Source organism: Molossus molossus, unplaced genomic scaffold, assembly GCF_014108415.1.
Source record: "Molossus molossus isolate mMolMol1 unplaced genomic scaffold, mMolMol1.p scaffold_m16_p_1, whole genome shotgun sequence".
NCBI lineage: Eukaryota > Metazoa > Chordata > Mammalia > Chiroptera > Molossidae > Molossus > Molossus molossus.
In genome coordinates, this window is record NW_023425344.1 from 212,715,628 (window position 1) to 212,742,653 (window position 27,026).

Consider the following 27,026-nt stretch of genomic DNA (forward strand, 5'->3'; position numbering starts at 1 on the left):
GAAAGACTTCACGAGAGACCAGCAGAAGAGCCACCCAGCTGAGCCCAGCAACCCACAGAAAAGTGAAACAGTACGTGGCTATTGTTTAAGCTCCTAAATTTAGAGGCAGTCAGTTATGCAGCATAATTAGCAGAATATGTCACACCTGTTAATCATAAGACTCCAAATAGAAAGAAAGAGAGTTGGTTTCCTCAGAAAAATTCCTATCCTAACTTGAAGAGTTTTTACAGGAAAATAAGCATTCAGTACACGGAGTGTCTAGGTTAGTGAATAGCATTCTTATTCTCGATCAAAAAACTCATCAAAAAGTGGGATTCTCTCTGTCCTGGTCCTCACCAGGGCTCTTGGTTTCTTTGTGACTGTCCCCAACGCGTCTGAGTCAGAGCTAGAACTGTCCCAGAGAAGCTGTCCCCGCGCCTCTTGTTCACGGAGCCATGTTTCCATTTTGCCCATTTTCCGGGGACAATAGTCATTCCTTGAGTGATGGTCTAAAAATTCTACATTCTGTGAATTTCCTACAAAAAAAAAAAGAAAACTTCACTTAACCATTTTTGCCCTGATAATGGTGTATTTGTTTAAGTGCCTATGTCTTTATGAACACAGAATCATCTGTTTAATATTTTTAAATATATATATACATATCAAGGTTTCCAACTGGGGAAGCATTAAAGATATTTTTCTTTTACTTTTAAAAAAAATTTAAATCTTCTGAAAGTCACAAGAATAGTATAATACATACCTGTACATGCCAACCCATCAACAACATTTTGTCACAATATTGATATATATTGCAATATACATATATGTGAGTATATGCGTATACATGTGTATAAACACACATATATATGTTGCTATATATTTATATATGTGTAAATATACAATTTTCAGTTGAACCATTTGAGAATTAGTTGCAGAGTCACTTCCCCCAGCATACAACCCCACAAATCTCCTAAGAACAGGGCAGGAAGGAGAAAAGAAGGAAGAAGAAAAGGATAGGAAATTATTCTTGAAATAAAGGAAACTGAGAAGCCCTGGCCAGGTAGCTCAGTTGGTCAGAGCACTGTCCCAGTATGCCAAGGTTGAGGGTTTGATCCCCGGTCAGGGCACATACAAGAATCAACCAATGAATGCATAAATGGATGGAGCAACAAATCAATGTTTCAGTCTCATGCTGTCTCTCAAAATCAATCAATCAACAAAGAAAGAAATAAAAAGGAGACTGAGAGATAAGAAAATAAAATGCAATGTATGATCCTGGATCCTGGATCTAAAAAAGAAAGCACAAAAAGGAAAACAAAAAATAGCTATAAGGGGCATTATAAAGACAACCATGGATATTTATATATGGATTACATATTAGGAAATAGTATGTATCAAAGTTAACATTTCTAAGTGTAATAATTGAATTGTGGTTATGTAGGAAAGTTGCTATTGTGCTTAGGGGATAGCTTAATGAAAAATACTAAGTAAATAATAGTACAGGTATCCACATAAGACCAGAATTGTGAAGGTGACATTCAAATAATATATTTAGTGTGATACTTCTCATGAAGAATATAGTTATTTTCACTGTAAGATATCAGTTCCATCTTTCTTCACTTTTGTCTATATTCCCATGAATTTATATGAAACTTTACATTTTCTATGTGCCTTTACACATAGATTAATTTTTATATAAAACCTACATGGTGACATGATTTATATTCCCATTTTTCAGATGTGGAAACTGAGGTTTGCAGAGGTTAAATGATTGGAATTTAGCTATATTCTCTCTATACATAAAATAAACCCACACATAGTAGACAAAAATTTAGCTAATATTTATTGAGAGGATACCATGTACCAAGCACTGTTTTTGGAACAAGAGAAGGTCCCTGCTCCCATGGAGCTTACATTTAGTAAATGTCCTGTTGGGGCTCAAACGAAAGACTTTGATTCCAAGTCCATGGCTTTTTCTACCCAAATTCAAATCATGGCTTGAGGAGAGCATAGGAGCCACATAGACATGTTAAAACCCATAGAATTGTAAGCCCAAAGAGTGATGTTCACTTTGTGTAAGCTATATATTATTTAATATAAATATACAGGCATATATATATATGTAATAAATATATGTAAAGTGTGGGCAATTTAATTTAATTTAAAAAAATCTTTATTGTTGAATGTAAAATGTATTACAGATGTTCCACATTTTTCCCCCATTGACCCCCTCCTCCCCACTCCCGCCCCCCTCCCACCTTTTCCCACACTATTGTCCATTGGTTATGCATATAAGTTCTTTGGTTTATTTTTTCCCACCCCCCAACCCTTTTCCCTTTGAGGTTTGTCAGTCTAGCAATGAATTTGTACTTCTTAATCTCTTCACCTTTTTCACCCAATCCCCCAACCCCCCTCCCATCTGGCAACCAACAAAATGTTCTCTGTATCTATGAGAATGTTTCTGTTCTACCTGTTCATTTTGTTTGTAGATTCCATTGTTGATAGATATGTATTCATTGCCATTTTGTTTGTTCATATATTTTATCTTTTTCTTCAAAAAGACCCTTCATCATTTCATATAATAACGGTTTGGTCCTTTAACTTTTTCTTGTCTGGGAAAGTTTTTATATGTCCATCGATTCTAAATGACAGCTTTGCAGGCTAGAATAATCTTGGTTGTAGGTTCTTGCTTTGCATCACTCTGAATATTTCTTGCCACTCCCTTCTGGCCTGCAAAGTTTCTTTTGAGAAATCAGCTGACAGCCTTATGGGACCTCCCTTGTAGGTAACTAACTGCCGTTCTCTTGCTGCTTTTAAGATTATCTCTTTGTCTTGAACCTTTTGCATTTTGATGATGATGTGTCTTGATGTGGGCCTCTTGGGGTTCATCTTGTTTGGGACTCTCTGTGCTTCCTGGACTTGTATGTCTGTTTCCTTCACCAAGTTAGGAAAGTTTTCTGCCATTATTGTTTCAAACAGGTTTTCGATTTCTTGTTCTCTCTTCTCCTTCTGGCACCCCCAAGATGCAAATGTTGGCACGCTTGAAGTTGTCCCAGAGGCTCCTTATACTATCCTCATTTTTTTGGATTCTTTTTTCTTTTTGCTGTTCTGATTGGGCATTTTTTGCAACCCTATATTCCAAATCGATGGTTTGCTCCTTGAATTTACATACTCTACTATTGAAGCTGTGTAAATTATTCTTTATTTCAGTTAATGCCTCCTTCAATTCTGACTGTGCATCCATGATTTCTGACTGGTCCTTTTTTATGTTCTTGAGGCCCTCCCTAAGTTCACTGAGGTTCTCACTAAGTTCATTGAGCATCCTTATAAGCAGTATTTTGAACTCAGCAACTGTTAGGTTGCTTATCTCCATTTCGCTTAGTTCTTTTCTTGGGTTTTTGTTCTGTTCTTTCATTTGGGACCTGTTTCTTTGTCTCCTCATTTTGGCTGCCTCCCTGTGTTTGTTTCTATGTATTACTTAACGAGAGGTATGGGGCTAGCTGAGACCAGATGCTGCTCGTTTGAAAGAATTTAGGAAAAACCTGAAGCAGGATCCAAGACAGGTCAATCCTATGGTTAAGCAAGTGGCAACAGCTTGGGTGGGCCTGAAAGTTGGGTGGGGCGGGGCGGGGCCTCAGGGAGTCAGCAGGGCGGGGCTACCAGTGTGAGCCAGGTTGCTGGAGTCCCAGATGTGGCTTCTGTCTGCTGCCCCAGGGAAGGGCTCACCAAAGGAACAAAGGACTCTGACAGCACGTTTGTTCCGGAGAAAGCCCCCTCTCCAGCCCTCGCTCCAGTGCCAAACAGCTCAGTTCTTCCCTGTATGTCTCTGGCGCCCCTCGAGCTGCCTCCCCTCCAAGCTTAGAGGGAGAGAGTCCGATAAGTCCGTGCGCGGGCCCTTAGGGAGCTGCCTGGGGCTCCAGCCGCTTCAGCTTCCCTGAGCCTCAGTTTCTGCTGGTTTTTCCAGCCAGAAGTGATGGAGATTCTCTTCCTGGCACTGGAACCCTGAGCGGGGCACCTGGTGTGGGGCGGGGACCCCTCAGTCCTCAGGGAGGACCTTCCCAGCCGAGGTGTCCTCCTGATTTTTATCGGCCACACGTGGGTGTGGGACCAGCCCTTCTGCCTCCTCCCCTCCTACCAGTCTCGATGTGGCTGCTGCTTTAATTCCGTAGTTGTAGGACTTCCATTCAGCTTGATTTCAGGCGGTTTGGAATCATGGTTGTTCTGTAGTTTAGTTGTAACTTTGATGTGGTTGTGGGAGGACGATACCGCGTTTACCTGCGCTGCCATCTTGAACGGAAATCGGCAATTTCATTTTAAAGAGGCTGCAGGAAACCAAGACTGATTTTTATCTCATTAGAGACCTGAACTCTCACTCCATCTTCTGAAAGAGGGAACAAGAATGGGCAAATACAGCATGAAATAAGAGGAGCTAGGTACAGAGGAATCTTTTTTTTTTTTTTTTTATCCTCACCCGAGAATATTTTTCCATTTTTTGTACAGATAGAGTGGGAGGGAGAGAGAGAGAGAAACATCGACGTGAAGGGACACATCGAGTGGCTGCCACCCGCACGACCAACCAGGGCCGGGGACAAACTGCAACCGAAGTACGTGCCCTTAGCGGGGACCGAACCCGGGTCTCTCCGGACCGCAGGCCGACGCTCTAACCGCTGAGCCAAACTGGCCAGGGCCAGAGGAATCATTTTTTTAAAAATATTTTTTCTTTATTGATGTTAGAGAGAGAGGAAGGGAGAGGGAGAGAGAGATAGAAACATCGATAAGAAAGAACATCAATTGACCACCTCCTGCATGCCCCCCACTGGGGATCAGGCCCACAACCTGGGCATGTGCCCTGACCGGGAATTGAACTAGAGACCTCTCGGTGCCACACCAGCCAGGCCAGAGGAATCTGAATACCAGAATCTGACTAGCAGAATGCTCATGGAAGTCTGTGATCTTGGCTACATTCCACTTTTAGGAGAAAGCAGAGTGAACTGCTTTTAGAAAACGGGTAGAAATCAAAGATGCTCTTTGGGAGTAAACAGAAAGGAACCATTGCTCCAGCATGTGCCTACTTCCGTGGTGAAATCTGCAGGCTTGAAAAAGCATGAGGAGAGCAGGAGAGCCCCCTTCGCCAGGCGTCACAGCCTCTCCCGTGCCCTCCAAATCTGGGGCGTCTTCCAAAGACGACACCAATGTTGGCTTTCCTTGGCCTGAGCTCAAGCGATGAATTTACGTGTCTGAGTGTAGCTGAGGCACTTTTCCTGGTTGTTTTGCCAATATTTTTTTAATTGTAAAAGTTGTTTCCCTACCTGACTACACAGCATATCTCATTCTGGGACTCAGGAGTATAGGTTAAATAGATGCCTCAGGTAGATTTTCAATTATGCTGCCTTTTCTTATTTAATTAACTTATTGATTAAGCATCTTGTTCCTTGGAGCAGGAGCAGTATCTCTTTCAGCTGGCTGTTTTGCCTCTTAGAAGCCCAAGCTCTCCAGAGGCATGGCAGCATCTCCCCAGATCTCTCACTGGTCAGTCTGGCCTTGGCGGGGATTTGGCCCACAACACGGCAATCTGCGAGAGTGTGGACAACACGGTACATTTGCAACCTTGGGCTTGCCCTGGGGGAATGCAGACAGAGAAAACTCAATGGGGCTCTAATTGGTGAGGCAACCTAGCACAGAGGTTGCGGACAGGACTATCTGCTGGAAATCACAGAGTAGTCTGAGGCTGCTGAGTAATCTGGCCTGGCTGGAGTGTGGGGGCTGGGCGTGGGAGTGGCAGGTGATGAGGCTGGGGAAGGGAGTTTAGACTTTGTCCTCAGGCTGATGGAGACTCACTGAAAGATGTTTTGTTTTGTTTTTTGGTATGTGCCCCTAGCGGGAACCGAACCTGGAACTTTCTGTTCCGCAGGCCAATGCTCCAACCGCTGAGCCAAACCGGCCAGGGCTGAAGGATGTTTTTAAGCAAGACAGTGAGCTGGTCAGATTTGCATTTTATAAGATTACTCCAGTATGGGTGTACTACTTCTAGAATTTTATTGGGCATGAGAATCACTTTGGAGTCTTGATAAAATGCAGGGCCTGATTCAGTGAAATTCCTCACTTCTAATCAACTCCCAGGCGATGCAGATGCAGACTCTGCTGCTGGTCTCTGCCCTGACCAGGAATCGAACCGGCGACCTCTTGGTGCATGGGCTGATGCTCAACCACTGAGACACACCGGCCGGGCTGACGCTGGTCTCTGGACAATACTTTGATTACCAAGTAGACCAGTGCTTCTTAAACCTTGGGGGCATCCACATCACTGGGGCAGGGGCTGTTAAACCTGAGTGCTGAGCCCCACCCCCACAGTTTCTAATTCAGTCGCTCTGGCTGGGGCCCTGACAAGTTCCAGGGTGAGGCTGGTGCTGTTGGCCTGAGGCCCACACTGAGAACCACTGAATGGAGGGCTGATGTGGGAGGGTGAGACCCGAGTGAGGGGTACAGTCAGGAGGCTGTAGCGATAGCCTTGGTTTGACACGATGGCCTAAGGGTGACATGGGGAATGGGGGAGAGAGGGAAGATTTCAGTGCCAGGTGACATCGGCAGGACTTTGTGATTGACCAGTTACGAGCAGAGGGAACAGAAGGGCTGGAAAGGCCCCCGGTCCCTGCCCCGAGTGACCCAGGGCACAGATTCAGTCTCAGACATGCCGAGTGAGCCGTAGGGGAAAGAGTGGGCCGGGCCAGTGCCCGCGTGCGGCACCGAGCTGGCTGGCACCAGTTTGCCCTTTAATATCTTCTCCACGTGCTTCATTCTCTTTCACCACAAGATGAGGCTGTTTTGCCTTTTTTTAACCTAGGGCTGGAGCAAGGATCGCCAACAATGTGTAAAAAGCACAGTAAAGCTCTACAGAGGAAGAAACATTTGCTACAGCTCTTTTCTTCCTGGCCGTCCAAATTACACGGTCACATGCCCACTATATTCTGGGCAGTAAAATACCAGCAGGGACCCAAGGCTATTTGCTGACCATCCCCCCAGCCTCCTGGAAGTTTATTTGATGATGATTTAAATACTTGAGATAGTTTATTTTACTGAAAAAATTACATGACTCACCTGGACTTGGGTGTAATGTTTCATCAGGCAACAAGGTGAGAAAGTCACCGTCATCATTTCTGCGGATGCTGTCAAGGATTTTCTTGGCCTTATGGTCCTTCAGTTTCTCCTTATTGATCCTTGCCTCCCTGAGAAGACTTTTCTTCAACTCCACTTGGGCCTGAAAATGATCAGTTATACACGGTTCAAGTTCTCCCCCACCTCCGCCCACAGCTACTTTCACCAGATCAGGTCAATGGATCAGCCTCTTTGCAAGCTGTCTCCTCATCTGTAGACATCTGTGGTCCCCTAATCAGGACATGGTTCTCTTTTTTCTATTGGAAGGTACAGAAATGTTCTTTAGTGCACAGGTTTGTTAGAAGGGAGAGTATGCCACAGTCTCAGAAAGAAGAGGACTTCTCTTAAAACATTCCTCTGTAGCTAGTGATAGATTTGGAATAGCAGAAGACAGTGGCTTTTGGCTTATTCACTAGAGTGAGAAATTTGGAATATGAGGGTTGGGGGAGCCAGGCTGTAAAAGTGTGCCCGTCGTATCTCTGCAATGTGTGCCCTGGAAAGACCTCACAAATCATTCTGTAGCATACACGGTGGGGATGCCTCTGCATCAAAGACCAACTCGCTCCCCTCCCTTTTACTAAACGAAGAAAAATGATCTAACCTCATTTTTCTGCTGGAGCCAGAATGTCATAGAAGCAACAGTTAAAAAAGAGAGACTTGGGACACAAGTACATCCTGTGAGGACTGAAAACAGAGGGAAGATGGTTGGTAGCAGAAGGGTTCTTGCTGGTTCTTCCCAACTCCAGGAACTGAATCTTTGGATCCAGTGTCTAAATTTAAAGTGCTAAGTAAAGAGTGAAGAGGAATGCTTAACTATATTCATGTGCTGAGGCAGTAATTATGCGGAGTGAATTTGGTAAATGTGACACTCTTCTACTCTCTCCTTATATTTACCTCTTGTCTTTTACGGTTCATTTCCAGCATTTGCATCTTATGTAAATATTGTCTTTTCCCAGAAGTATACATTGGAATTTGCATCTTCTTTTCCAAGTCCTGTTGCAAAAGATGACACCTCCATTAGTATGAGGTAACTAGTTACTGACTCTGCAATCTACAGTTTGAAGCCCTCTTTGGAACAGAACGAGATCAACCCTCAATCAAAGGGGACAGACCATAGCAGTTCCCCAGTAAGTCCTTTGTGTAGCCACCAGTGGGCAGAGCGGCCATTTGCAATGTGAGCTACGTAGCTGTTAAGGTTCCTGTGGAGTGTTGCAGACCTTGAATGGACATACTTTTCATATCTCATTTTGATAAGATATCACTTCCCCTGTCAAAAGATGTTTATTACTATGTTCGCAGAAATATGCCTGGGTTTGATGAGACCTGCCTCTCCCTCCTTGTCTCTTCTCCCACTGACTGTCTGGCTATGAAACTAGAGAGGAGCCACTGAATGGTAAAGGGAACCTATTCTGTAGAATGGCCCCATATACCGCATAAGCCCTGGTATATTGCATTTAGGAAGGACTTGAAGTTGAATGTTTGTGGCGTTGGTGCCCTTCCCCTGGTGTATCATAAACCCCAGTGGGACAGTGCAGATAGTCCTTGGGGGGCAGCCAGGGGTGAATACACCCTCATTCACCACCAAATGCGTTCAGTGATGTTTTCTGTTTTATGTCTCTGCAGGAGGGGAGCTTTCTCAGCAGAGCTTGATAAGCTTATAAAAGCAAGGAGCTCTACAGAAGACCCTTTCGGGATTACTTTTTGGTGCGTTTGTAGTAAACAAGTCAGGAATAGCTCGCAGATAGGATTTATCCTGAAAACAAAGAGAACGTTTCAGCCCGAGGGAAAGAAATGAAAGAGAAGAGTTATGTTGGACTTTTCCATAAATTGCAACACTTCTAGAATCGCCAATTTGCAAGTAAAATTCCTCTGTCTCATCTTCTCCCTGTTTCACCACGAAGCAGAGAAGGGCCCTGGGTTCACCCGAGAGGCAAGAGCGGTGGCCAGCTGGAGGCAGGCCCAGGACAGGACCGGGAGCTTTGGAAAGTTTTAACTGAACGGTGAGCTGGTTTGATGGGCTTTGAAACCTTCTGTGCAGGGAGTTTGGGAGAAGGACAGTGCGCCCTCCAGTCATACCCGCCCCTCCGGTCACCCCTGCAGCTCACCTCCGCTCTGTGAGTTGTCCTGGCTTCCTGCTGGCTCAGGATCCTTTCAGAAGTAATTACTTGTGGCAGGTCAACAGGTTCAAGCTTCTAGAAGGCCAACGTTTAGAGCATTCAGCATTCCTCGAGCCACGAGATGATGAAATATAAAAGCCAGACATTAAACTATCTTAACACTTTGCAAAAGCAGCACGTGCTCCTGAGAGCACAGAGAAGGTGATTTCAACGGGGCCACAGTCATACCTGTGCAAAAGGCTTTTCGGCCGCTCTGGGTTCCTTATTGTCCTATTGCACTGTCGTCAGTGACTTCTTGATTTAAATATTGATCAGAGAGTCCAAAGACTAAGAATCTTTTTTTATCTGCATTGAGGGACCATGTCTAAAGTTATCGAACAACGAGGATCTTAGAGTATTAGAGATGAGAGCGGTACCAAGAAGTTCCTTCCTTTTCTTCATCCTTAACCGCCCCACTGACCTCGTCTGGGCCTTAGGGAAGGGGCGTACTTGTAAGATCTCCAGAGAGGCTCCCTTAGCCTCCTCAGGAACACCCAGTGGTGCTTAGGAAGCACAGGTACGGTGACAGTGCATTGTGCTAGCAAAGTTTACACGTGACTTTTTCTAGCAGGGGTTTGGCTTTATGGGGGAGGTGATGCTGGAGTGTCAAGGGGTCACTGAGACTGGGCGGCAGTGGATGAACCAGAGGCTCTGCCTCCAGCCCTCCGTGCCTTAGAGGACAGAATGCTCCAGAAGCTAGAGCCGTGGCAGGTGCCAGTAGGCTGGGACAGAAAGGCTGCTCTGTTCATGCTGATGTGAGGTCAAGGACCCGGAGGGCTGTGGAGTTTATTTCTTTACTCAGTTCTGATTGAGCAGCTGCTGTGTGACAGGCGTGGGGGTACCATGCTCAACGAACATGGGCATGGGGGTGGGGGACAAACACACTTTTGCTCGTGTGACTATTTGGTTAAGAATTACAAACCAATCAGTACTTCGAGGAAAAAGTCTTCAGGGCAAGACTATGACACTATATCCCTGGAGGACTCCACCTTGGAAATGGGGGTGTTAATGAGTTGAATTGAGTTCCTGCTTCTAAGTTGATATGTTGAAGTTCTAGCCCCCAGGACCTCAGACTGTGACCTTATTGGGGAATAGGGTCGTTGCAGATGTAATCAGTTAAGATGAGGTCATACGGAGTAGGGTGGACCCTTAATTCAAGAGGGCAGTGTTGTCGTAAAAAGAGGACATTGAAAACAGACACACACATAGAGAGAGCAGCCCGCGAAGATGGAGGCGGACATTGGGGTGACGCCTCTACAGGAACAGGGACGCCAAGCCTGCCGGCACGTCCCCAGAAGCCAGGGGGAGGCGGGGCACAGGTCCCTCTCACAGCCCGCAGAAGAAACCGAGCCTGCCAGCGCCCTGTTCCACACTTCCAGCTCCCGGAACTGGGGGGCTGCTCTTGAAGCCGCACAATCTGTGAGCCTTTGTGACTGGAGCCCTAGAAAACTAACGCAGGAGGTGAGGGCCAAGGAGGCAGTGCGTGCAATTTCCCGAAGCAATTTTTCAGCAGGAGCTGGAAGGTTGGGAGTTGCCAGGGGCCTCAGTTGTTCCAGGCAGAGGGAATGCCCTGGACAGCAGCCTGAGGTCGGAGAGCACACAGCTGTGGAAGGAACTGCGAGGAGCCGGCAGTCACATGGGGCTGGAGAGGGAGGCGGGGGCCAGCTCCCTGGGCCTGATGGGTCAGTATCTCGTGGTAGTTTCCTTCAGACCATGGGCAGCCATCCACTCGTGTTAAGCAAAGTAGTGACATGGTTACAGTTGCTTGTTAAAAATGATCACTGTAGCTGCAGTGTGGAAACTAAACTAAAGAGAGTAGTGAGGAGGGCAAAGGTCCCGGCTTGGGGGCTGTGCAAGGACACTGATGGGCTCTATCGATATTAAAACTGCCCAAACAGGACTCATGGTGGTCGGTGAGGGAGAGCGAGGTGTCTAGATGACCTTCAATACAACGGACAGATAGCACTGTCAGTCACTGGTGAGGAATTCTCGGGAGCACCAGGTTTCGGTGGAATATTGCAGGAAGATGCAGATTCGGTTTAGAGCAGGGAGCCTTTGAGATAACAGTGTAGATGTTGAGTAGATCACTAGACAGGCAGGCATGGAGCTCAGAGGACAGGTCTGTGCTGGGGATCCTTCCTGGGGAGAGAAAAACTGGAACCACAGACGTGGGCGAGTCAAGGGTGAGAAGCCAGAGCCGCTGAGGAGTCCAGAGGGGGTGGCTGGTGGGCGGACGACAGGCAAGGACACTAAGTGATGGGGCGGGAGGAGGCCGGGCGCCCTGCTGCTGCTGCACAGTGAGCTCTGCTCCCTGAGGCCAACGCGAGAGGCACCTCCTAATATACTTTGACATTATTTTTTACTGTAGTCTGATTTGTTGTGTTATCAAGGCATAGTCCTGGAAGCCAGCGTGGCCGTCAAGGGTGAGAAGAGAGGGAGAGAGACCACCCAGCACTCAACGGGCAGCCTGACGCGGCCTCCTGCCGCTGCCCTAGGGCACAGCTGCCAGGGCCTGGGCCTGTGCCCGCCCTGTTCTCGGGGTGGTGGTGGGGGTGGGATGGGGGAGGCCAGCGGTTCCTTCTGCTGGAGCAGCCTAGTGGGAGGAAGTAGGTTCCTGTGTTCATTTGTTTGTATTTAACATAGTGACTTTGCAAGGAGATGATGAGAGGCGATCAATACTAGTAGGAGAGGTTTGTCTGGCTCTAGTCTGCAGAATGGAAAGACGCAGAGCAAAGGGACCTGCTGGCACTGGAAGCCACTGCGGTAAGTCAGAGCCCTGGTGGGAATGGAGAAGAACAGGAAGGAGGAGGGAGACCAAGGCTGAAGGGATGGACGTGCAGGCACCTAAGGGAGGGAGAATCAGCAATGACTGAGGGGGGCTTCGGGCTCAGGAAAGAACAGGAAATGTTTGTGCCGTTCCCTGGCTTCTTCCTGGTGATTAGGCCCAAATGCCTTTGCAGCCACTGCTGTTCCTCATACTCAGGGTCCCAGTATGTCACCTCACTTAGTCATCATGGGAACCCTGTGGGTGACGGTGATGATTCCCCGTTTCATAGAGGGGAGTAAGGTGTCCCAAATTGCATAGCTAGTAAATGGCGACTCCAGGACTCAAACTCAGGTCTGCCCAGTTCCAAATGTCATGCTTTTCTCCACTACTTATTCCTCAACCTGGTTTATCATCAGAAACTCTTGGAATTAAAAAAAAAATCCTGAGCTATTCATTGGTGATTGAGAGTCAACAGGTCTGGGCTATGTCCTGGCAAAAATTAGATGTATAGTATCTATAAATGTATGTATATTTAATTAATAAACTATTTTTTAGAGAAGATTTAGGTTCACAGCAAAACTGAGCAGAAAGTACAGAGTTCTCATATACTCTGTGCACACAACCTCCCCATTATCAACACCCTGCACCAGAGGTACATGTATCACAACTGATAGCCCTACAGGGACACGCCATTATCACCCAAAGTCTTTAGTTTGCATTAGGGTTCACTCTTGGTGTTGTATATTCTAATGGCTTTGGACAAATGCATAATGACATGTATCCACCACTGTAGTCTCATATGGAGTAGTTGTATTAACCCAAATCCTCTGTGCTCTGCCTATTTATTCATCCCTCTTTTTCCCCTACCTCCTGGCAACACCTAGTACTTTTATTACTGTCTCTCTAGTTCTACCTTTCCCAGAATGTCATAGAGTTGGAATCATACAGTATGTAGTCGTTTCAGATTGGTTTCTTTCACTTAGTAACATGCATTTACGTTTCCTCCACGACTTTTCATGGCTTGAGAGGCACATTTCCTTTTAATGCTGAAGAATATCCCCTTGTCTGGACATATCACAATTTATTGATCCATTCACCCACCGAAGGACATCTTGGTTGCTTCCGAGTTTTGGCAATTATGAATAAAGCTGCCAGAAACATCTGTGTGTAGATTTTTGTATGGGTATGAGATTTCAATTCACTTGGTTAAATGCCAACGAGTGTGATGACCAGATTATATGCTAAGAGTATGGTTCGCTCTGTAACAAATCTTCCAAAGTGGCTGTACCATTTTGCATTTCCACCAACTATGTGTGAGAGTTCCTGATCCTCCACACCCTCACCAGCATTTAGTGTTGTCAGTGTTCCGGATTTTGGCCGTTCTAATGTGTATGTAGTAGTATTTCATTGTGATTTTCATTAATAATTCTTTAATGACATATGCTGTTGAACATCTTTTCATATGCTTAGTTGCCAGTATATCTTCTTTTATCTTTTCATTCTCTTAACACTGTTTTTCACAGAACATAGGTTCTTAATTTTAATGAAGTCCAGCTTATCAGTTGTTTCTTTGCAATACATATTTTTCAAAACTCTCCAGAGTATTCATACGATTTCTGAGGGTGGTATTCACTGGCTTCTATGCTGTCTGAACTGAATAAAGGAGCTATGCCCAGCTGGTGTGGCTCAGTGGTTGAGCGTAGACCCATGCACCAAGAAGTTGCCTGTTTGATTTCCTGGTCAGGGCACATGCCCAGGTTGTGGGCCTGATCCCCAGTGGGGGGCATGGAGGAAGCAGCCAATTGATGTTCTCTTTTATCGATGTTTCTATCTCTCTCTCCCTCTCCCTTCCTCTCTCTAAAATCAATAAAGAAAAAAAATTAAAGGAGCTACATCAAAAGGGACTACAAAGCATTTGTTTGTGGAATGTCATTGAGTCTGAACAAGCCAGCTATTTAAATATTTTTAGCTATTTAAAATAACCTATCTACAAGTTATTAGAGCCAGGTTTTTCTTTGAGAGTATGAATATATATTCTTTTATTTCCAGTCTCATTTTATCTGAATCTGCAGCTCTGCTTAGGGTTAAGTAGTAGGTGTCTTCAAGTACCCTCTCCAGGCAATTACCTCCTTCCTGGCCATTGAAAAGAACCTAAAGGCTCACAGTCTTTCTCCTCAAAGGTCGCTAGATGGCAGCAGCTAACACTGCAAATATCTGTCAAATCATCTGCACTTGGCCTAAGAAGCACTGCAGAAAAAATTGTTGGAAAATTGGCTTCTCTAAACAAATGAAATTGGATTCTGGCTTCCTATTAATGGTCCTTCTCCCTGCCTGGGAAACGAGATGCTTCACTTCATCATCTTCGGAGAGAATACAGTTGAAGGACTAACTGGAGAATTGGTAGAATGATCGCTTTTTCTGTTTCATAACATAAAAAAATGATTATCTAAAGATTTTTGGATTATTTGGCTTCTCAAATACAACAAATAACCAGCTGAAGTGTCACATAGGACATTTAGGAAAGGAGATTAAATCGAGCATAGGTCACTGAGCTTGGTGACACTCACCTGAGAAGGTCGCTTCTATTACTAGCAGGAAGCACAGGTTGGGCAGGAGCAACTTGAAGGAAGTATAACACTTATTTGGCACCACAACCAAAGAATGTGTCCTCTAAGTTTCTGGGACAAAGGTAAAGATGTTCAAGACAATCTTGGAGTAAGACATCATAAGGCCAAGGAGGAATTTCTGGTCAAAGCATTGCAAGGAGTTCACATTTTTTTTTTTTTTTTTTTATCCTCACCCGAGGACATTTTTCCATTCTTTGTTCAGGTAGAGTGGGAGGGAGAGAGAGGAACAGAGAGAGAGAGAGAGAAACATCGATGTGAAAGGAACACATCGAGTGGCTGCCACCCGCACAACCGACCAGGGCCAGGGACAAACTGCAACCGAGGTACGCGCCCCTAGCGGGAACCGAACCCGGGTCTCTCAGGACCGCAGGCCGACGCTCTAACCGCTGAGCCAAACCGGCCAGGGCAGGAGTTCACATTTTAATAGCATTCTTTGCTCCAAACATATAGCAGTAAAAAATAAAACAGAAAACCAAAGAGACATGGTCAGGCTTTAATACTATATATATATATGTGTGTGTGTGTGTGTGTGTGTGTATATATAATCCATGGACCAGAAACAGAACCGAGACCTAGGAAAGCTCATCAAGAAGGCATTTGGGCCCCTGATGACTGTGAGCTATTTCTGCAGGCTAAATGGGACCTAAGAGTGCTCCATATAAGATGGGAAACTAGAACCAGGATCACACTTTCAACTCCCGGGCGGAGGTGTTCCTCACCTCTTTCCTGATTTAAAAGGAGCCGCATGAAAATGTAAGCTGGAAGACTTGTTCAGCTGGCATGATCAAAAAGTTGAATATGAACAAACAAAGACTTTATAATAATAAAGTTGAAAGCTTGGACAAATGAATAATTTTGGGGGAAAATGTAAATTAGCAAGATTGAATCAGGAAGAAATCAAATGCCAAAATCAACTAAGAACCATAAAAAAGAGTCTCACTCCCCCAAACTATCACCAAAGATGGTTTCACAGGCCTGCTTTACCAAACTTTTAAAGAACTATGTTATATCAAATGTTTTAGAGAACAGAAAAGAGGGAAAGGTAATCAACATAAAACTAGCATAATTTTGAAAGTAAAACAGGAAAAAAAGTATAAGGAAATTATAGAAAAACCTCACTTATGAAAATTGATACAAAAGCCTAAGCATATAAAATTCAGTAATGTATTTATATATGTATTTCATGACCAAGTAGAATTTATGCTAGGAATACAAGCATGGTTCAACATCATAAAATCTATTAGTGTAATACCTTGCATCAACTGGTTAAAAAGAAAATTCGTACAATTATTTCAATAGATTATTTAAAGATGGAAGGGGAAAAAGTCAATAAAATTTAACACTCAGCCCTGAGAAAAACTCTTAACGCACTAGGAATAAAGAAAATAACAATAACTTAATGAATGGCGTTGTACCAAATATCCTCTGTTTGTTTCCCCAGATCCATTTGCCACATTTCTCTGCCTTTTTCTCTGCCTGTGAGGACTAAGCTGTTTCTCCTGCCTCTGGCTTCCCACTGGGTTCAGTCACTGAGGAGCCCTGGTAGGAGATGTGAGAGAAGAAAGAGAATGAGATCAAGACATTGATTCCTCTGGCTCCTTCCCTGGATGGTTAAATTGGGTTGTTCATGTCCTGCTGCTCCTCTGAAAGCAGCTTCCTCTACCTGACCCCCATTCTAGGTTCCAGAAGCCGGTCCCTTTCCTATCCCCTGGCCTGGAGGAAGTTACTCCTCAGATGCCTTTAGTAGTTATTACAATATCCTCTGTGATTTTCCTAATCCAAACCTCTAAAAAGCTAGTTGTAATGAAAACTGCCTTAAATTATCCTAATTTGAGCATGCCATCTGTTTCCTTTTAAGATTGCAAATGTACTTTGTTTTAGAACCAGTCCCATTAATGTCATGGATAAGACAAGGATGCCCATTACCACTGCTTGAATTCAACATCGCAAGGGAAATTTTATTCCATGCAGGAGTCAAGAAAAACAGTACAAGGAACAAGAATTGGGAAGAAAGAGAGATAAATATTCTTATTTATAAAAGATATGGTCAAGAGAAAGAAAGGGAAAAATTAATAAATGGGACTACATCAAACTGAAAACTTCACAGCAAAAGAAACAAAACAAGCATTAAAATGGAAAGGGAACCCACTGTATGGGAGAACATAATTGCCAATGATATATCAGATAAGGGGTTAATTTCCAAAATATATAGAGTACTCATACAACTCAACAAAAGGAAGACAAAGAGTCCAATTAAAAAATAGGCAGAGGACCTCTCCAAATAGGACATACAAATGGCCAAGAGACATGAAAAAATGCTCAACATCACTAATCATCAGAGAGATGCAAATTAAAATGACTGTGAGGTATCACCTCACACCTGTCAGAATGGCTGCCATCAACAGCTCCTCAAACAACAAGTGTTGGCGAGGGTGTGGAGAAAAGGGGACTCTACTACACTGCTGGTGGGAATGCAGACTGGTGCAGCCACTATGGAAAACAATATGGAGCTTCCTCAAAAAACTAAAAATGGAACTGTGATTTGACCCAGTGATCCCACTTTTAGGAATGTATCCTAAGAAGCCTGAAACACCAATCAGAAAGAATATATGCCCCCTATGTTCATAGCAGCACTGTTTACAATAGCTAAGATCTGGAAACAGCCCAAGTGTCCATGAGTAGATGGGTGGATAAAAAAGCAGTGGTACATATACACAATGGAATACTATGCAGCTATAAGAAAGAAAGATCTCTCATTCTTTGAGATGACATGGAAGGACCTGGAGAGTATTATGCTAAGCGAAATAAGCCAATCGGAGAAGGACAAATATCACATGATCTCACTTATTTGTTGAATATAATGAACAAAATAAGCTGATGAACAAAATACACCCAGAGATATAGAAGTAGGGATCAGACTGACAAACCTCAGAGGAAGGCATGGGGTAGGGTGGGAAGAGATTAACCAAAGAACTTATGTGTATATATGTATAACCAATGGACATAGAAAACAATACTGTGAAGGTAGGGAGGGGACGGGAGCAAGGAGGGGGTGTCAGTGGGGGGAAAAAGAGAAACATCTGTAACAAAAATAAATTAATTACTTAATAAAAAAGTTGTCCACATAGACAGTCTAGAAGAATGTATAGAAAAATAGAATTTCTAAGGTATTTCAGTAAAATTGAACACCAAATTCAATGTATAAATTTTTTAAATAAATTTTCAAATTATTAAAAATTTTTAGTTTTCTTATTCACCAATAACAATTATTTAGAAAATTAAATGGGAAAAGTACTTCATTCATAATAGGAGGAACTAACCCTATAAGATAGATAAATTGATGGCCAGTTGTTAAGTGTCAACTTGGCTAGGCTACAGTCTCCAGTTATTCCAACACTAATCTAGGTGTTGCTGTGCAATTCTTTTGTAAATATGGTTAAAGTCCATAATCCACTGATTTTAAGTGAGGAAGACTATTTTAAATAATCTGGGTGAGCCTGATTGGTCGAGAGGCTTTAAGAGCAAAGCCGAGGCTTCCGTGAAGAAGAGGAAACTATTTGTGGACAGGGGCTGCAGCTCACGCCCTACCGCTCCAGCCTGCCTTCCTGTGGCCTGCCCTGTGGATTTCAGACTTGCCTTACCAGCCTCCACAATCATGGAAGCCAGTTTCTTGTAATAAGTCTCTTAATATGTTTCTCTATCTGCCAGTTCTGTCTCCCAGGTTGAACCCTGATTGATAAATGTACCAAGAAATAAAACTACAAAAATTACACAAGACCCCTGTTGAAAAATTATGAATATTATTGAAAAATCTAAAAGAGCATATGAGTAAATGGAGATTTATGCTATGTTCATGATTTAGAAGACTCAGTATTGTAAAATTGGTTAATCTTCCCCAGGTTAATCTATTAATGCATTCCAATCAGAATACTGACAAGGTTTTTTGTGGAACTTGCCAAGAAGATTAAAAAAAAATATTTGCACCCTGGCCGGTTTGGCTCAGCACTCAGAGCATCAGCCTGCGGTCCAGAGAGACCCGGGTTCGGTTCCTGCTAAGGGCACGTACCTCAGTTGCAGTGTGTCCCCGGCCCTGGTTGGGTTGTGCGGGTGGCAACCAGTTGATGGGTCTCTCTCGCATCGATGTTTCTCTCTCTCTCTCTTCCTCCCTCTCTCCTTCCTGCTCTATCTGAAATGCAAAAATGTATTCGGGTGAGGATTAAAAAAAAAAAATTTGCATGGGAGAGCAAAGGACTATGAATAGCAAAGATAATTCTGAAGAAGAATAAAGTGGGGGACTTTCCTTATTGCATCTTAAAACTCAGTTTAAAGTTGTATAGTTAAGACAGTGTGGAATTTCTGTGGAGATACCAACTAGATCAATGCAGCAGAGGAGAGAATCCAGAAACAGACTCATGACGCTCTGGAAATCAGATATATGACAGAAGTAACATTTCAAATCAATGGTCAACTAACAAAGGACCAGGTTTAAGATATATAAAAACCTACTTCTGTGAAGATTATATTCTAGCATTACGGATGGGGAGAGGGCTGGGAGGCATTGAAGAAAATACACAATGAACATAATAGATAAGTCAATTGCTTGGTGTGTTAAATGAAAATAAGTGTTTTTTTGGGGGGGAAAAGGTAGTGAAGGGTCAGGGCAATCAGGAGTGTTAGGGTGAGGGTTTCAGCTGTCAATGGGTTGTCAGGATAAGCCTTCCAGGGAAGGTGAGATTTGAGCACATCTTTGGAAGTGAGGGAGTCATCTGAGATTACCTGAGAAAACACTGTATAGTGGGGCGGGTGGGAAACATCTCCATCTTAGGCTGGACCTGAGGTGGCTGAATGAGAAGGTGAATCAAGCCAGAAGGGACAGTGATGGTCAACTCTTCAATGCGGGACAGGCTCATCTGCTTCAGAGTTTCTTAGAAGAGGTTCTCAGATCTTTGCAGTTTCAAGTTGGAGAGACCCTAGTTCATGACCCGCTCTTTGTATTACAGATGTTCCTTCTTTTTCCCCTACTGACCCCTCCTCCTTGCTCCCACCCTCCTCCTGCCTGTCCCCACACTGTTGTCTGTGTCCACTGGTTATGCATATATGCATATAAGTTCTTTGGTTTATTTCTTCCCACCTCCCCCAAACCCCCTTCCCTTTGAGGTTTGTCAGTCTAACAACCAATTTGTACTTCTTAATCCCTTTACCTTTTTCACCCATTCCCCCAACCCACCTCCCATCTGGCAACCAACAAAATGTTCTCTGTATTTATGAGAATGTTTCTGTTCTGCTTGTTCATTTTTGTTTGTAGATTCAATTGTCGATAGATATGTATTCATTGCCATTTTATTGTTCATGTTTTTGTTGTTATTTTTCTTCAAGAAGACCTTTCAACATTTCATATAATAATGGTTTGGTGGTGATGAACTCCTTTAGCTTTTTCTTGTCTGGGAAACTCTTTACATGTCCATTAATTCTAAATGACAGCTTTGCAGGACAGAGTAATCTTGGTTGTAGGTTCTTGTTTTTCATCACTCTGAGTATTTCTTGCCACTCCCTTCTGGCCTGCACCATTTCTTTTGAGAAATCAGCTGACTGTCTTATGGAAACTCCCTTGTAGATAACTAACTGCTTTTCTCTTGCTGCTTTTAAGATCCTCTCTTTGTCTTGAACCTTTTGCATTTTGATGATGATGTATCTTGGTGTGGGCCTCTTGGGGTTCATCTTGTTTGGGATTCTCTCTGCTTCCTGGATGTGTATGTCTGTTTCCTTCACCAAGTTAGGGAAGTTTTCTGTCATTATTGTTTCAAATAGGTTTTCAATTTTTTGTTTTCTCTTTTCTATTTCTGGCACCCCCATGATGCAAATGTTGGCATGCTTGAAGTTGTCCCAGAGGCTCCTTATACTATCCTCATTTTTTTGGATTCTTTTCTCTTTTTGCTGTTCTGATTGGGTGTTTTTTGCTTCCTTATATTCCAAATCGATGGTTTGCTTTTTGGCTTTACCTACTCTATTATTTAATCTCTGTAAATTATTATTTTAGTTAGTGCCTCCTTCATTTCTGATTGGTCCTTTCTTATGCTCTTGAGGCCTTCACTCAGATCATTGAAGTTCTCACTAAGTTCATTGAGCATCCTTATAAGCAGTGTTTTGAACTCAGCATCTGTTAGGTTGCTTATCTCCATTTTGTTTAGCTCTTTTCCTGGAGTTGTGTTCTGTTCTTTCATTTGGGACATGTTTCTTTGTCTCCTCATTTTGGTCGCCTCCCTGTGTTTGTTTCTATGTATTAGGTAGAGTTGCTATGTCTCCTAGGCTTCCTAGGGTGGCCTATTGTAGTAGGTGTTCTGTAGGGTCCAGTGGCACAGCCTCCCTGGTCTCCCAGCTGGGTCCTTGAGGCGCATTCCTTGTGTGGACTTTATACCCTTCTGTTGTAATTGAGTCTTAATTGCTGTTGGCACACCAGAAAGAGGGTTTTACTCAGGCTGATCAGTTGCAGCGACTGGCTGTGCCCACTATCCACTGACCTCTGGCTACCTTGGATGATCAGCTGTGCAGGGGCCCACCACACAGAACAAGACTTACTTCAGCAAGGCTCTGGTACCCACTGAGTCCGTTCTTTGAGTGTGTCACTTGTGGAGCTGGTTGGGTGGTGGTGCTTCACAGTGTTCTGAAGCTGTCCATTGGCTCTGGGGCCAAGTCTACCCAGGACCACCCAGCATAAGCTACAAATCAGTCTTCAGATGACTGCTGCTTGTGCTGAGCTTGGCCATGCCCAGGCAAAGCCCAGTTGTGAACCAAGGCTGGCTGCTTCTAGTGCCAGGCCTGGGACCACTTAATGAGAGGTATGAGGCTTGCTGATACCAGATGCTGCTTGTTTGAGAGAATTTAGAAAAATCTGAAGCAGGATCCAAGACAGGCCATTCCTATGATAAAGCAACTGGTAACAGCTTGGGTGGGCCTGAAAGTTGGGTGGGGCAGGACCTCAGGGAATCACCAGGGTTGATGACCTGCTCTTTACTTGAGGAGTAGATGTTCAGGAAGTAGAGAGTGCCAAATATGCAACTCAAGTGATTTAAGGTGCAATTAGATTTGGTTTAATAATTTAAAATACTTTTCTCTGGTAGAGATTGGGCTATTAGTATGTCATGGGAGCCTAGCATTTATTATTCTCTCAAAAACCCATTTGTAGTGGAAAATGTGCTGAGCCTCATTTGTGAAGATAATTATAGTTGATATCTTTCAGATATCTGTCAAGTTCCCAGTGATTTCTCTCTTCTCAGGGAGCTGCCTTCAGAATCTAAGGTGGGAGGCCTTTCTGTCCACATTTCCACTGCATGAGCATATCCTCTGGTCATAGCTCATTGGACCAAAGCTGGAATCATGAACAAAACTGAGCCAATAAGGCTTTTTCTCCCAGGAATTCAGAATTGGAGCCAAGAGGGCCAGGCCATGCTGTTTGACTGGAACTGTAAGATGCAAATTAATGGTCATATATCACCAGTGGTCTTGAGGAACCGAGAAAGTCCATCTGCAGGGAGAGAGTAAAGCAAATGCATGGAGAAGAGCTTAGGGAAGACAGAGAGTTCTGCCCTGCAGGTGCCAAGGCACAGTTCTTCCCTGAAGTCCAGGTGCCTCCCAACTCTTAGGTTCAGTAAAACACTCCTCTATCCTTATAATACATCATGTTGATTGTTTTGGTTTTTCAGTTGGATTTCCAATATGGTGATGCAAAAGGTCTGTAGCAGGGAGTGCACTTTGATTTTTCTCCCCATTAGGGATAATGGGTCTCATTCTCATTCATTCATCTGTTCATTCATTCACAAAATATGGTGGGGTTCATATTAAGTGTTAGTGATTGAGACAGAAGACTGAGTAAGACATAGTCTTTGCACTCAAATAATTCATCTGTCTTGATTCTTCCTTTTTAAGGTGGTTGGTTAGGGTGTGGCAGGTGTAGTCTTTGAAATAACAGTTCTCTTTTTGAGCTTGATGGACAATTTAGCTTATTTAGAGCTGATGGATATAAAAAGTACTTTGTGGATTACAGACTGCTGCACACTTATTTTTCACTGGTTATGGTAATATCTTCTATTTGAAATATTCAGCTTAGAGTCTCTGTAGGAACATACATTAAACATACTCCTTTGAAAGGATGCATTTGATTTAAGAATAAAACATAAGTTTTAAAATTGTTCAATTTAGCTGGAGATATGCTGAAAAATTTTAAGTCACTTTATTTTTTCATTAAATAATATCCTGAGATTTCTAACATTTTGGGAAAAGGTGCTTTTTTTGTGACCATAGGATATAAGCATATCAAATAACGATTGTGAGCTTCTGGAGAAAACAGAAGGTAAATAAAATCCAACTGAAATAGCCCAGCCTGTGTGGCTCAGCGGTTGAGCATCGACTCATGCATGAAAAGTTCAATTCCCCATAGGGAGTTGTGGACCAAATCCCCAGTAGGGGGCATTCAGGAGGCGGCCGGCTGATCTCTCATCAATGTTTCTATCTCTCTCTCCCCCTCCCTTCCTCTCTCTCTCTAAAAATAAATAAATAAATAAATAAATAAATAAATAAATAAATAAATAAATAAATAAATAAAATAATTAAAAAATTATTTAAAAAAGCACACAACTGAAACAGAAATAATTCCTAAGAAATGAGCTCACATACACCTGGGATTGGTCCAGTCATCTGAGAGAATTATGTAGCAGGTGGGATTTGATAGCTCCTGCTCACAAGAGAGCCCCCAGCCCTCCTTTTAGCAGATACTTACTTTCAAAGACCCACTCATACCTCTTTCCCTTTCTAGCATGAGAGTACTTAGACTTTATAGTTCTCTAGAGAAAAATATTTATTAAGGTGAGTGCATTTAAAACTCTTGTATACTGCCATGGAGTCCAATGCCCTCAATGTCAACAACCAGTTAACAGAACAATGAAAGGTTAGGGACAGAAGAGCTATAGAGATCACCTAAGCCCCATTAAGAACACGGACTTTGGAGACCTGGTTGATATCTGCCCTCTGTGGTCTTTGTTAACTCTCTGGACCACATGTATAAAGCAAAGATAAGACTTCCTTTCTCATGGAGGGGTATGAGGATTAAATTAATGACATAGATCAAGTTGGCTAAAGTGTATCTGACTTGTAGTAGGTGATAATTAAATAGTAGTAGCTATTGCTATTATTGTTTATTACAAGTGATTTTCCCCGTAATCATCCAACTAATCAGTGCAAGCTTCAGGTCTTTTGAGTCTCATCATGGCTACATCTTGGGTACTATACTTCCTTCTTTTGATGGTGGCCTTAAAAGTGAAATCATTATAAAAGAAAACCTAGAGAAAGATGCCTTTGCATTGATAACATTCGCTTTAACATTATCGTCATTCTCATTTGCTCAGTCCTTGTCAATATCCCTCTTTTATGATTATAGTTAAAAAGGGATGTGACCATTACATTTCTTTTGAAGCCTTTTAAATTCATCTTACTTGAAGTCTTCGAGGTGGATGCCTTTTAATAATACTTGTTTCTCCCTGTTCCAGTGGGATGTCAAAATACATGGCCCTGGGCACTTGAAGGATTGGGGGAGAAGCAAGAAAAAAACCATTAGAAACAATTTACTATTAATTTAGATTGACAATGAGCTTTTAGACTTTGTTAACACAATTTTATACCTTCTTTGTTCTATATGTCTAACCTATGGGTTGAGTGTAAAGCAGGAGCCCTATGTGAATGCAAATGCAAAAACACCAGCCTAGACCCAGAATTTAATTTCTGCTTTCCCCATTTCCTCCCCAGATTGATATTTAGAGGAAGAGCTGCACAATTAAAAATGTGTTGATGACAGATGTTATTCAAACTCAGAAGTTGACATGAAAAATAGAAACTTAGTGATTTAATTTCATGAAATCACCCCAAAATAATAGAGGAAATCAGAGGAAATTATAACTTTAAGAAATGAAAAGAAATTCTCTTTTTAGATGGAAGAGATAGATAGCTAGGTATCAGGTAGAGAGGTGATGAAGAAGTGGAGCATGAGCGTGTAATAGGAATATGCAATGCTGAGCGTTGTATGTTCCTAACTCAATAGTCCCTCTAACTAGGGAAAGATATTCCCGCAAGGTACCACTATAATACATGACAATATTCTTTTCTGATAAAGAAAATATTACATTTCCCCCCTAAGCCTTGTTAGGAAACAGAGGCTGAAGAGATCCCTGATGAATTGGATTCTTTGGCCTGTTATCCTGGGCCCTTGGACTCCTACCCCGACCGACATTGCATGAATGGGCTCTTCCTCTCCTCTCCTAAGCTGGAAGCATTCTAATTTCTCGATTCTTGTGTAGACCATCCTGCAGTTCCACTTTGCATTTCAAACAGAAAAATAATCCTGGGTAATTGTGTGTTTCAATCCTTAAGACATTTCAGTGACCACCGTAAGAACTTCGCTGTGTCCTTATTTTCTTTCGGGAGATGCCAGCATTGTGAGCAAGACAGAAACAATCGCAACAGCAATGAGAGACATGTTGGATTTAAGAATCTAAATATTTTCAGCAAAATTTTCTTCAGTAGCCTGACTACTCCTTAATTGTCTACTATGATCTGAGTGATATCACTCCATTATTTAATTTGAGTCTCTTGAAATGATGTAGGCAGTGTCAAGTAGTTATTTTTACACCTTAGTCACAGTTGAAGAAAACTGAGGAAGTAAATTGCCCAAAGTCATATTATTTGCTGTTTGGTGGAGCTGGAGTTAGAATATGGGCCCCTTGAAAATAGTGGTCAAAATGCTCACCATCCCCTAGTTATTTATTTTTAATATGATTTTGCCACTTCAAAAATAAGAACATTTCCCAGCTGGGACTCTAATCATTAGAATCAGCTTTTAGCATTCAGTTGCCAAAATCTTAAAACTCTGGATAACGGGTTTAGATTGTTTCACTAATTATTCAATAAAATTAAGAGGCAAATTCTCACTCACATCCTTAGAAAGTTGAAGAACATAAAAACATAGGTGATCTGGAACGAGTCAGAGGTGGTCAGTTACAGAAAGTGGCCAAACATATGATTCTAGGTAATATCTACTAGGTGCTGAAATAGAACATAAGGCTTTTGGGCCAAGTTGAGCAATAATGGGAGCTCAGTAATGTGTTATTGATTCAGAATGTGAAGAAAAGAGAAAATTACATACACATATATGTATGTTTACATTGTGTATGTATACTTATCTTCCCAAGTTAGAATATATGCTTAATTATTATTGTGGTTGTCATAAAATATTTTATATGTCTTATAAAATATCCCAGGATGATTTATAGCCACTTCAGGCTCAGAGCTTCCTATCATAATGGGAAAAAATTCTCCTAGCTCTGCAGATGACCATGAAAATATGGGGTTGGGAGAGGGTGACTCATCCACTCATCTGTACTCAAGTAAATCAATTTTGTTTGGGGCGGTTTCCAAATTCACATTGGAATGAACTCCTACAGTGCTACCCTCAGAGCAACAAAACCTGATGCATTGAACGGTCCTGGAGAGAGGGCGTTAACTTCAGAATCTAACCAAAACACATGATCCCCACAGTGTATCACACGTTTATCGAAATAATTTTAATTGTCTGGCAACGCTAGGTATAAACATTGAAAGTACTATATGCTGAAACAGAATGGGTTTTCCTTCTCACATAGAATGGGGGCAGCCTTTCTGCAGCGTACACACCATTCGACTACGCCCAGAACACTTAGCAAGTGACAAACATTCGCTCTCCATTGAAAGATGTTCTCTTATATTTCAGTAATTTAGAAACTTTCTGAGATTATGGGGCTAGACAGGTAAATCTACCAATAGCTCTCCTTGTCACAACTACACAAGTCTCGCTCGGGGCTTTATGTTTACCTGCAGGACGTCTTCCGTACCAGGTCTCTCGCAGGGGTGGCAGCTGCCCTTCCAAAGCTTTAGTCCGGTCCTGCAGTCTTGCCAGCGAATATGTACTCTTTTCTTCCAGGTTCTGACTGAATGCAAAATCCACAGGGCCAGCCGGCATCTCTTCCTCTTTGTTTTGCAAAGGTGCTACCTTGGTCACTCTAGGGTGAGCCTTGGAGTGGCTCAGGCCCATTTTACGTTCAGGACAGAGAAGAGAAAACCATGAGGGAAGAGGTGCGTGGCCGTTAATGTAGGTTGCTTTAATCAAGGTGCTGCAGAAGTTTCCCTGCTTTACAAAGCAGCCGTTTCCCTCCTGACATCTTTGTCGGTCTACTTCGCCACACACTAACCCCGCTGGCCACTTCCTGGGAGGCCGGTTTCCATGGAGACTTCCCTTCAACTCCCACTTTGCCATTTCAGACCCAA

The 27,026-nt window shown here is 43.0% G+C and overlaps 1 protein-coding gene across 1 annotated transcript; it reads right to left on the bottom strand.

Annotated features, from left to right (window-relative positions):
• Nucleotides 1-279: 279 nt before the first annotated feature.
• CCDC198 (coiled-coil domain containing 198) lies at nucleotides 280-26,793 on the bottom strand. The gene is made up of 6 exons (XM_036243699.1): nucleotides 26,574-26,793; nucleotides 24,167-24,249; nucleotides 9,237-9,323; nucleotides 8,026-8,124; nucleotides 7,075-7,234; nucleotides 280-515 (listed from the first exon to the last, which is right to left on the bottom strand). The coding sequence occupies exons 1-6, from the start codon at nucleotides 26,791-26,793 to the stop codon at nucleotides 280-282; spliced, it is 885 nt and encodes a 294-aa protein (XP_036099592.1).
• Between the last annotated feature and the right edge of the window lie 233 nt (nucleotides 26,794-27,026).